This window comes from Columba livia, chromosome 5, assembly GCF_036013475.1.
Source record: "Columba livia isolate bColLiv1 breed racing homer chromosome 5, bColLiv1.pat.W.v2, whole genome shotgun sequence".
Classification (NCBI taxonomy): domain Eukaryota; kingdom Metazoa; phylum Chordata; class Aves; order Columbiformes; family Columbidae; genus Columba; species Columba livia.
This window is the reverse complement of record NC_088606.1, coordinates 52,122,886-52,135,822: the sequence shown is the minus strand read 5'-3', so window position 1 is coordinate 52,135,822 and position 12,937 is coordinate 52,122,886. Positions and strand designations below refer to the sequence as shown.

Genomic DNA, 12,937 nt, shown 5'->3' with positions numbered 1-12,937 from the left:
GGCTGGGTTGTTTTTTGGGTTGTTTTTTGGTATTTATCTTTCAATCAAATGTTCCTCCTTGCAAGAATAAACAGGATGTTTAGAGACTCTGGGTATGATGACCAGTCTTTGACAGCTGTTGTGATACGCCACACACTGGGTTGGCCATGTGTGCAAGCACTGGCACAGCTCGATCTGCAGCAGGGTCTCTTCATTTGAGGAGAAGGGACTATATGACCTAAGAGGACTTCACCAGCTCTATTTTCAGCACAGGCTCATGGGAAATGTGCCACACAATCCAGAAAAACTCCCTGGCATCTCCCTCCACTTACCAGGATATCACTTCTGCACCTCACAGCCATTCCTTTTCTGCTCAGCTCACTTCACTTGCTCCAAACTATCCTCTGCCCCTTGAGTAATATTTCTTTTCCAGGTACATGCAGACAGACAACAGTCAAAATACTTCTAAACCACAGTGATTCAACAGAGGGACTTTCCAAAGCCTTTTTTTTTTTAGGAAAGGAAGGTTTCCAAGCCTTGAATGACTGACATTGGTCTGACTCGTAAACCAAGAACTTCAGAAAATGAAATGTAGATAGCATTAAGGGCCAGATCCCAAGCAAGACCTAACTACCTAGAACACCATATGTGGCCTCAAGATGCTCTCTGAAGTCCCAGTCACCACAGAAGACAACGCAGTGCCTAATTCTGCACTACGCAAATTCTCCAAAATTTTATTCACTTTTCATTTGCAGCATTTACTAACAGCTGAAGGCAGGAAAGGCTAAGAGACTGATAATTAGTCCTCATTTGCAATTAAAAGCAATTAGTTTTGCACCAGGCCCCAGTTACTGTGTTCTCAGGCCACAGAATAGGTGACTCTGCGATATCTCCTGAATTCTGCAAGCTAGGGGTGTCCACAAAAGCAGCACACATTTTTATAAGGCTTACTATACAGAAAGACCTAAACTCTGTCTGAACAGCCACAAATCACTCTAAAAGAAATAGCTCAGGCAGGATGTCCTCTTAGCTAGTCTAAAACCTTTTGCATTTAAATAAAGTAATATTTATAAAAATTACTTCTCTACAAACACGATTCCTGAACAGCCATGCTCAGTTTTCCCCACTTTAAGCAATTCACAGGACAGATGACAAGGTGTTGCTGACTTGGAGGCTGTTTAGGCCCAGCATATTCAAGGAAATTTACTTCGTCCTGCAACACTTGTCAAGTTCAAGCCTTGAAATCCATTCCAGGTAACATTCAACCGCAAGATTCTGGCCTATGCACAGAAACTACAGCATGAAATTTTATGGTCTGTGTTATTCGGGAGGTCAAATGAGATTATCACAATGTTCCTTTTTAGACATGGTACCTATGAGCCTTGGCATATAAGCCACCCTGGAAAACCATTCTCAGACTACTGTTTAAAATTTGACTCTGAGCAGTCCTTGAACTCTACTTCAGGAGAAAGCAGCATTGTCAAGATAACAGTTCTACCACTTTCAGTTCTCCTAGCAAAAATAGTCCTTGCTTTGTGTACCTTGCCCTGTTTCACACACTAAGCAGACATCCTCTATCCAACCCTTACCGCTCTGTGCAAGCCACTCCACAAACATATCAGAGCTGAAGAAGCATTAGTCTGTTCTACAACCTGACAATTCAAATACATAAAATAATTTTCCAAAAAGAAAAAACATGCAACTTTGATGTAATTGGGATAACGTGGGCAGAGCGGGAATTTCCCACCCATGAAGACATTTTCCACAGCAACATGGCCTTGGATAGAGTAAGCAAAATTTTCCTACTGTTCATTCGGAAGTGCTAACCACAGTGGGTGAACAGTGGATCGGACCGTTGAATACCTCCTTCTGTCACCAGAGGCATAATTTGGGGGTCCCAGTATGGGAGCAGGTATAAGAAACTCTGGATTACCTATACTCAGGCACATTCAGCCATGAAAAAAAGCCATCTATCCTCCCTGTGACTTGGCTTATCTTTGCACAGAGAAGGAATATTCACTAAATGGATTAGATAAATTCCCCTTTATCTAGATTCCACTACTACAAGGTTGTATCTACTTACTTCTGCCCTCTGAGGTCACACAGCAAGGCCCACATGGCAAGTGGTTACAAGACACAGTAATTTTGATACCTGCAGACAACTCCACATTCTTGTGATCCACTTCAACCAACAGGGAACCTGTCCCTAGCACCCAACCAAGCATCTCCTACAACAGAAAACTCATTTCAATGCTCATTTCAATTAGGAGAGCCACTTACAGAGTAATTTCACTGCCTCTGCAATTCATTCGGATTTAAAAAAATAATAAATACAAGCAAACAAAAAAGCAATTGTGTTCTCTCTGAAGTGCACTGGTACTGCGGGGACAATGCTCATCATAGCTGGACGCCTTTCTCCACCAGAGTCACCGACGCAGTCAATTGCGCATCCATTGACCTTTCCAGCACATTACGCTCTTTGGGGGGGTTGCACACGTTCAGAGGGGAAAGAAACGGCATTCAACGTCTGCATTCAACGTCTCCCTTGCACGTCAGAGAACCAGCAGCTGCAGAGCTGTGCACGCCAAGTGCGGGACGTGGCTTCTCCTGCACCACAGTGAACATCAACCTCTTCAACCAAGTCATTACTTTGGTCCTTGGAGACGTTAACTTCACATGTATATACAAATCCTTGGCCCACAGGTATGGCTGCTGACACAGCCAAGGACAGCTCGACACCTCTATATGACCTCACAGGATCTCCTGATCCCTTGCATGACCCAAAATTAACATCAGGTTGTGCTGGAATGAGCACAATTTACCAAACAAAACTACATAATTTTGAGTCCTTGTCCTAGTTTTACCACTCATTTGATATACTTCTCTCCGGTATGTGATATAATCTCTGCCTTCATATTCAAGTATCATCGCTGTTATCTTCTAGCCTACCTGTACAGTGTGGGGGATGGGATTTGTGAAAAACCCCATCACATTAAGCACTGGCACTTCCACAGAAACACTGGCCAACAAGGGACTGGGAAAGACTTGAGATCTTCCTAATCCCACTTCCATGGCATTAAAGCAAAAAATACTTAAAGCAGGAGCATTAAAGCAAAACAACAGTGGGTCAGGGGGTTTGAATTTTCTTTTTTTTAATCTTACCTTAATTTCACAGGAAAACTATTTTAGAGGTAGCTTGTAACATTGCTCTCTTAAGCAGCTTGAGTATCTGCCAGAATTTGGTTGCAACTTCATATAGATACAGGTATACTTGTCCCTCTGCATCTTCCCTTTTGTGACACTCCAGGCAGAAACGTGTCTTGAACATGAGCTAGAAATTATCACCCTGAGAAATCAGGGAGTAGCAAAGCATGGTAGACCTAACCAGGGGCTTTTGATACTCAGTCATCTTAGAGCATATTTGGGACTGCAAATTAACTCCTCTCAGCTTGGGTCCTCAATGCCAGTACAGAATCTGGTGACTCCAATCTCTTCTGAGGACCATAACAGGGAAGGTAGAGAGGCTGATGCTGTTACACCTGACACATGGAATATTGCCTCATTTATGCAAAACTATCACATACCTGGCTGTTTGCTTTCTCAGGGCTGACCAACCAGTTAGGAAGATATATGGCAGCACTAGATGAATTCTTTTCATTTTATCTTCACCAGGGTGAAGAAGATGGAGTTACCTATATTGGAGGTGACCACAAAGGAAAGTGAAGAAAAAATAGCAAATGCCCTAACAATACACAGTAGGAACAAAGCCCCAGCCCCAGTATGGATCAGCTCCACGCTGAGCTGGGAGTTTGAGAAACAGTCCCTTTAAAAAGATATATAAATTTAAAAAAGGAGAGGGCAGTGGGGAGGCTGTGTAGAGCCAAGGACAAGAGCTTTGCATATAGACAAATTCAATCATCCTACTTTAAAACTGCAGGCCAGCTTCTGATTCCACCTGGAGTTTCACATGCCACTTCAAAACTCTGGAAGTATTGGTTTTGCAGATGCAGATATGTCAAACATCAGAATTTTTTTCAGTGATCTTAGTATTTTTCCACATCTACTAGTGTAACTCTGCTGGCAAGAAAGAAGTAACGAATTCTCCCTTATCTCCCTCCTCTTTGAGAACATCTCTCTGTTTAAGCACCGGCTAACTTAGATCATCATGCACAATCCCCCTTGGAAAACGGACAGAGTGGGATGGGAAAGTCACCGGGGTTGTAAGCAAGAAACCACAGAAGAAGAACTGTCATGCAGAAGGGAAGTAGCAGGGGGAAAGAGGCGACTAATGAACAGAAGGGGGTGCGTAAAATCCTACTTGGATTGCCTCTCTGGGGAACAGCTGTTTCCTTGTAAACATCTTGCTAGCTGTCCAAACAAGAAGTTCAGATAGAGAACAATAAAGGAGAGCACCCATGCAGAAGCATGCAAGATATGGGCTCATTCACTGCCCTGCCAATTGCTCTAAGTGGCAGAATTCAAAAGCTGGGGTAACATTAGCCATACATTTAACTCTGTGTGTGCTGGTGGTGTAGCCAACAGCCTGCATCTGTGGTGAAGTCCTTCCTAGTCCTCCTTTTCCCCTGCTGTTTCTGACGCGTTAGCGGAACACATTACTTGATAAAAGCAAAGAGGAAATATCCTCATCAGTGCAAGGAGAAAGAGCTGCAGAGCCAAGAAATGAAAAACCTGAACGTGGCAGCCCTCAAGGCCTAGAAAAGTTCTGCCACTGCCCTGGCATCAGCAACTTGGAAGCAGAGAAACTTGCACCAGAAAAAGTAAAAAGAGCCTTTTTATTAGTCCTGAGCACAAAACAGCCTACACTGGCAGAAGCATTTCTATGCCAATACAACTGTGTCCACACAGGACTCTTGCCAGCGCTGCAAGGTAGCTGCGGACAGGAACACTAGCACAGCCGTGCCAGTAAACATTCCTAGGGCAAGCTGGCCACAGACAGCAACTACCTGCACTGCATAACAGCAGGCAGAGACCGTGCACCACCTCTGTCCATTCCTTTTTGCTTCTGGGGGTCAAATGCACACGTGTCCAGTCACGAGACTATCCAATAAACCCTGTCTCCATGTCACACAGCCGTTAACAAAGGAGCGCAATCAGATCACACGCACATCTCCAGGAAACGCTGGGGCACTTTGCAAGGAAGGCAATGCACAGGATAGCAGGACGCCATAACTGACAATAACAGAACCCTGTGTCCTGCACCAATAGTCTAGTTATCTACATCTTCATGTCTGCCTCTGACTGAGCCATCTTGACTTTTACACATTCTGTTCAATGCAAACTACACTTATCCTGGGAAATGAAATGCCTCCTACTCAACCTGTAGAAACAGGACAAAGGCAGGCACAAAGACACTCTCATAGTCAGGAACAACAACAAGCAATTCCACATTTTAGAAACAGTCCCAAGTTCACAGGAAAGACCAGTCAGATTTATTTTACCTTTTTATTTCTTTAGGGCCATTTTGTTGTAGTTGTGCACAAACAGCCACAAAAAAAAACACACTAGCAAGGGCTGCTCAAGAATAAACATTCGGTCATTGCAAGAAGGGAAGAGCGCAAGTTCTGCTGATCAAAATCCCTCTGAGTGTAAAGAAAGGCAGCTGGCTTGTTGCATCAAAGTCCAAACCAATCAGGGACTCCACCTCGTCTGAGGTCACCCTTCTGCCTCTGCTTCTCTCTCTCCATATATTTATCCTTGAAGTCATCAAAAGCCTGAGTTTCTGTGTCTTGTTCTTTCTCTGGAAATAGGTTGGGAAACTGAAAGGTTTGTCCTTGGCCCTAAAGAGAAAACAAACGGTCAGAGAGACATTCCAGCCTTTCTGCAGTAGCTATGATGCATATACTTACAGTGAAAGACCACCCTGAAGTTTCAGCTAGTGCATAATGGTACCTCTTACCTCCCAAGATCTCTTTCCACCCCTCTCCCCAATGTACACATATATTCCAGCCCCCAAAGCAACCCTAATTTTCAGTCTCTGCTCCTTTGTGTACTAATTAAGACACTGACATCTTTTTTTTACAGATGAATGGTCAGGAGATGGACACCTCTGCAAAGACTCTGAACCAGCTCAGAGGTGGTGTATGAGTCATACAGTAAAAGCACAATGAGAAAAATAAGTGATTTTGTTAAAGTAACACCATTGGGGAAATACACGGTGGGACAAGCATTTCCTATGTTAGTGCTCAGGATATGAGTAGCTGTTATAGTTGTTTAGATCTCAGCTAAGGATAAGAGAGAACAGTCCTAGTAGCTGTTACTGTGGTGTGTAACGTGGGAATACACAATAACAGATATCAGAGGTCTCTTATCTACAGGGATAAAGACTGTAGTGTAAAACAATTACAGTGGGAACAATCTGCCTAATACATCACTGATGAGATTAAAGTGATTACATCTGCATCAGTCATTCTGCCTAACAGACAAGTCATTTTAGTGAAACATCATCATCAGATCTATGTCTCCCACTTGGAAAATAAACATTTGCTTGGTCTCTGGTTTTTATCTAACAGCAGGAAACCATTATTCTGTGGAAATGTTCTATCCCATTAACATTATCTACTTACTTTTTAGTGGCGTTTGCACTAAGCACAACTTCATTAAACTCAACATCAGCCCTTCCATTCTGCATAATACAACTCATAACTGATAGTTCATAACGCTAAAATTACTCTCCAAAATACTTACAAACCTTACCATACATTAACTTCTTTGGCAGAATACCACATAGAGAAATCTCAACAAAAGTATTTAATTGTTTCAGATTAAAACATTATTTTTTTCAGATTAGCCATTCTTTACACTTGTGCAATAAACATAATCAAACAAGACACCCTATTATTAAATGGTTCTACAAAGGACAAGAAAGGAGCCTTCCACAACACAGCTACCTATACTACATTTTGGGATCAGAAATGTGACATAATTAAATCTTGAAATAAAAAGTCACCATACCCCTGACCCAGCTCAATATGTGCTATGTTTCATCCAGTCATATACACTCAACCTGGTGATTTACAGGTGTGAAAGAATTTAAATCTCAAGCATACACTGTGGAAAAAAACATGACTTATCCCAGTTGAGCTTATCCAGACTAGAATCTAGGAAATATCAACTCATACCCAGCAATGCTCCGGTTGTTTTTGTAGTGCATACTTCTTGGGGGTTTCCTAAGAGCCTGACCATACTACAAAAACAACAAGGGAGCCGCTGTGTACATTGCTCTTTCCTCATTTCTAGCCTGGATAAGATCAACTGGAACAAATCAAGGTTTTCCATTCCACAGTGTACACTCTGGGATTTCAATTCTTTTGTACTTTTAAATGACCAACAGGTATGCTTATTATAGCTGTCCTATCACAATTAAAGCATAGCGCCATTTCAAGGCACAGAAACTGGAGTTAGCAGTGTTCTTAGGCAATCCCAAAGCTGTAGGCTACTGAAACTCTTCCTGTAGTAGGGTCAGCAGTAAGTACCCTTGAGTCCAAGCACTGCCCAAGATTTTAGCACACTGAAGCACTTGGAAAAGAAAAAAATTGGTTTATATTACAAAAAAATATTGTGTTTTAACTGCATTGTGGGCAAGTCATTCTTGTTATCTATAGAACAGATGGGGCTGATTCTAAAGACTCGTCTGCCCTGGAGAGGAAGCCATTTTAGTTAAACTAGTCAGAAAACAATTCAGGCTAACATGGTAGGCATACCACCTACACTGAAAATTTGAGAACTATTTATATTGGTAACAGTGTAGTAAGGGACTGCTCTTGTTATGCAGCACTTCCATTCTGGTATGCTTCCAGCACCAATGCACTTCCCTTATTGGAGAATGAAGGAAAGCTGTCCCTAAAGCATACTAACAACATCCATGGTAATTCACTAAGCATTGCAAAACAGTTATTATTTTAAAAAGAAGAAAAAAAAAACATATACACACAGAGGCTGTAGCCAAACCAGACAAACCTTTCAGCTGTTTATCAAAGTGCTCACAGTTCCCTTTTCAAGGCTGGTGAAAGCCAAATATTGAGCTGAAATTGTCAATTTGTATCTTGAGTCTTTTAATAAATCAAAATCAGCACAGACAAGTTGGCTCTTTCCAGCTCTTGTTTTCTGAAGAAATTCTGATTTTGGCTGGCAGCCAGACACGATTCGAAACAGCCAAGACATTACACCCTGAGAACTGAAGGTTGATAAATCTTAAGCAACAATACTATGCAGTAATACCGCACTGTAAGATTCTGAAGTGATGAAAGCTGTATGAAAAATAGCTGTTGTGCATGCTCAGTAGCTAGTTTTCAAAAGAAGCCTGTACCTTGGGTATTTCAAAATTTCAAAAATATCAAAAGGCATCAACTTGCATAAAGGACTGTGAGCCTGTCCAGGCATATTTACATTCAGTGCATCTTCCACATGATGCCAGAGACTACTGAGGTTCACGCTCATATGCCACACTTTCAAAAAAGTGTCTACCAAAGGAACAGAGGGATTGTCAATCCTTGACACAGTGCTGCTTTTTCTTAAACCTTTCCTTGGTCAAAATTTTCCCTTCTATACAGCACCATTTGAAAACCATACGACAAATGCATCCTCAGAACTAAATCCTAATTGAAATAAAGCAAACAACTATATTTCCACGAAGTTGAACAGGGTTTTATCTGTTTTGCAAACTGCTAGAACACAAAATACTGGCATATTCAACCAGAAAGCAAAATTCTGGCTTATTCCTAAACCTTGCATTTGTTCACTGTTTAACCTTTTGCAATCCACTTAACCAAGGTCATTTTTTAATTACTGAATTACTGAAATTCACATAAGTTGAAGTGGGCTCTAAAAAGGCTAAGGCTTGGCCCTCCTTTAGAACTTCTGCCAGCATAATTACCTTAGTTGGAAGCACAGAGAAAGAGAGATAAAATAAGAACACCTTCTCACCTGACGTAGCTGTGCTAAAAGAAAATCCTGTAAAAAAGACTGACCCTGGTAAAAATATCATTTTGCTCGGATAATTTAGTCTGCCTTGGAACTCTAACCTACACTGCCATCAAAAGAACTTTTTCACCGATGTGAGGTGATAACACTGATAGTCTGGAGTTTGTCAGGATAGGATCTACCACCACATGCTTTTATATCTAAGTGAACCCTTATGATGTTAAAAGTGAAGAAGGAAAAAGGAAAAAAAAAAAAAAGGGGGCAATATTAAAACATAAAAAAAAAAAAGGCAATGTGATTATTTTATGCATTGCTATTCTCAGTTTAGGGTCTTCCCACAGACCTCCCTTTTTCCTACAAATTCTAAGATTATATACAAGTGAGTCGTGTGGTCCAGTGTTTTGATTACAGAAACGGGAGCCATTAAACTTCCACACCTGCACAACTCTAATCCTTGCTTCAGCATTACCCAAATGTAAAACTGATTTATATAAAAGGTCTTATGAGGATTCACTTGTTAAATGCGTATGTCTTTCAAGATAAAAAGTGACCTAAGCATCAAATATGTATTTTCCCCTTAGATTTCAAGCCTTTTTCATTACAAAGGCTGAAAACACACTTTGTTCTCCGAGTCTGTAGAAGGAGTTATCACATCCAGTGGTACAAATTGCCTCCATTCATTTTAATGAGAGGTTAAGTGACCACAATTAGGCCTATGAAGTCAAGTGTTAGCCTTTCCACTGCTGAGCCTCATGTCAGAAAATTGCTGGAAGGATTATCCGGCACAAACTTACTTATACTTCTCTGACCTTTGAGTCCCTTAAAAAGTTTAGGAATGGAAGGTCAGCACAGATATCATTATGTAGGAATGACGCAGCAAACACTGATCGTGTAAACAACTGTGAGATCTTCTGATTATTTAGATAATTGAAGCACTTACTACTGTCCTTCAGAATTAGGAGAAAAATGATGTTTATAGTATTGTTAACTAAAAAAAAATGTTGGACTCCCAACAGCATGGGATTCAGTCCAGCAGTAGCAGCAAATGCAGCTAAGTTAAATAATCCAGTGCATTTGAACAATTCTCCTACTATTGCAGTGGTAACATCTGATGTTAAAACATATGGAAAAACAGCATGGAAAGCAACTTCAAAAATCCATACAGGAATGACACATTATACAGAGTATCCAGGTTTCCTCTGAATTCAACACATGTCAAAAGAAAACTGCTGTCACATCTGACATGCAAACGGGTTAATTACTACGAATGTACCAGTCACTCTAAGCAGGGTTTGAGAAGAAAGCATTTGCAAAAATATTCCCACCGGTGCCATCATTCATGCAGCTAAATAGGTGTTAGTCCTAATGTTGACAAGGTCAGACTCCTTCTTACAGCCATCTCCACTAGATTTCTCAAAACAGGTTTAATTAAAAATAGGTCTGGATTCCAGAGGCTTGTCTACAGTTGTGCTCCCACGGGTGCTAACACCTGTTGAGCTAAACCAGTGAGAACACTGAAGGAGGAGGAGAGGATGTTGTTGTTTTTTTTAATTTCCCTTATGTTGATGCAACTGTAAAGTTTCCCACTGGATTTTTTTAAATAACGTTAGAATAATTGTAACTGTATTGGAGTAAGAAGAAAGGTTGCCCTACTACATTCATTTATCTACTCTGCAAAGATATATAGCTTTGTTTTTAACTAAAAAAAACACTGTAAAAAAGTAGTATTTGATACCAAGAACCATAAGTCTCTAACTCAAACCTTTCTCACCACATTCCAAAAGGGGAAAAAAGGCAGGCAGGCTCTGAAATGGTATGATATTGTTGATCCACAGCCTTCTATGATTTGAGGTATTTTTTTAGTGTGAAAATATTATGCTTGGACAGATCATGTATTTGTCCAGTTACAGCCCGAGAACAAAGTAAACAGCTCTGAATATCCAAGAAATAGTATTTGGAAAAGAAAGGACAACAATTCTTACATGTGGAACAGCTGGGGCACTAATCTGACACCTAAGGGTATGTTGACTATGACTTCATACACCTTCCACCTTTGAGACACTTGCAGTAAGTTAGTGGATATATACATTGTGCTGGGACCCATAAGGTGATGTTTTATGAAGCAGGAAAGCATAACTGGTCATGAGAATATACTCCATTTCATTCAGGTAAACCACACCACAGCAGCTATGAAGTCACGCTGCAAAGATCAATACTTCCACCTAGTGGCGACTAGAAAGATCATCCCAAGACCTTCCAAAAATACATCCTTATTTTTCCAGTCACAAGCAGTTTTAACTTGAAACTGGATTAATGAGAGAAAACACAGCTGGTAAAAATGATGGGAAAGCCCAGCTATTCTGACTCGCGGCAGATGCAAACTAATTCTCATGAAAATAAGGATTTTACAGTGGTTACCAAAGACTTCCCTAAATTAGGCAGATATTAACAATGGACTGCATGGGGACTGTTACCGCCTAAATTACACCATGAATGAGAATGAAGGCAAACCCTTGAGTTTCAGAAATGACACTGTGTTTCTGGCCTCATTCACTGTTTAAAGCTGGTGTGAACATAGAACTGGGAGCTCATTGTCTGAGACACCAGAACTAGTGGTGAAAAGCAAAGGATAAAATGAAAAAAGGGAAAAAAAAAAAAAAAAAAGGACAGACAAACCTAAATGTTAAAGTAACTAACAGACACCAACAATAATAGAAAAAAGAGAGCAAGCAGACTAGGAACAAGGTGAGGGGAAGATGCACAGATCAAGCTTTGCTGACAAGAGTTTAGTAAATGGTCAGGACTCTCCCACTTGGGATGAGGTATAGCATCAAAAGGTGGTCCCCCAACCCTGTCATGGGTCCGAAAGAAAACATGGCATTCTTTAAAAACCTACAATGATACTATAGTTTAGGGCAACGCAGCAAGGGACACGTGCTATCATAGGGTTCTGTGTAGGCTCATCTGCCCAGCAGACAAAATGAGAGGCTGGAGGAGTGACCAGAGTTACTGCTGTCCAGTTGTCTCCAGTACCACCTTAGTCTGGGTAATTCTCCTCTCCACCACGGAGCTGCCCTTAAGGTAATGGCAACAATTCTAGGCTTAGGGGTTTGATGCGAAATAGATGTACAAAGGCACTGCCTTAAGTGAGTGGCTTACTCCACCCAATAGGCAGACTCTGCTTCCCACTCCTTCCCCAAGTATCTACAGGTTGCAAACTACCTCCTTCTCAGCTCAGCAGACAAAAGAAACAGGACTGCTTTAAGCACAGTGAAACAAAATTTGACAACTAAGTGCAGTTTGCTAAAGATCCATGTCTGCTTCAGTCTTGGGAAATGAGTCTCTAAAAGCAAAAAAGTCACTAGAGGCAGTAACAATGGAAAGTTCTTGCAATTACCTACTAAGGAACAACACTCAGAGAAAGCAACCTGTAAAATGACAACATCACTCCTGGCATTAAATTCCTCAGCTGTGTTCTTAACAAATCATTCATACCTGATCTCTCACAGACAAAAACCTAGCAGAGGCAATCCAGGAGGGAGAATGTGCCCACCGAGGCAGACTGTTACTTGAAAAAGGAATGTGTTTTTTAGCCATCATAATGCAAAATCCTCATACGGGTGAGGTTGCCTTTAATTTCAGCATAGTAAATCAAGGTTAGTTCTCATCTAAATACAACTCTGTTACTTTCTATAAACATTGTACTTCATACTGTTCTTTCAAGGTATGGGCTGTCTAGAAAAACACACTCTTACTTTTTCTACTCTCCTTCCAGAAGGGGCTTAGAAAAAAAGTTCTAAGCACATTTAAACTTTGAAAAATTAAAAACCAACCAACCAAACAAAAACAGATTTTCCATTGTCTGTGCCTCTTTAGTTTGAATCCAATTTCATATGAAGTCTTATGCAGTCTTTAAGATCACACAGTGTTCCTCCCACACTGAATCCTTGTCCCAGGATGGAGTAACACTGAGGTTGTGTTACCAACAGCAATTTTGAGCTTATGGTTTTACAACCAT

At 40.9% G+C, this 12,937-nt stretch overlaps 1 protein-coding gene across 4 annotated transcripts in view; it reads right to left on the bottom strand.

The window, feature by feature from the left end:
- Positions 1 to 12,937, bottom strand: part of MRPL23 (mitochondrial ribosomal protein L23) — a 254,387-nt gene that overhangs the window by 237,553 nt on the left and 3,897 nt on the right. For 2 of the 4 annotated variants that reach the window (XM_065065168.1, XM_065065170.1), the window contains exon 5: positions 5,429 to 5,777. The exons of the other annotated variants lie outside the window; for them this stretch is intronic. In XM_065065168.1, the coding sequence (XP_064921240.1) occupies positions 5,613 to 5,777 (165 nt within the window). In that variant the 3' untranslated portion in view covers positions 5,429 to 5,612. Of the gene's footprint in view, positions 1 to 5,428; positions 5,778 to 12,937 lie in introns of those variants that run through there. 4 annotated transcript variants of the gene reach the window in all.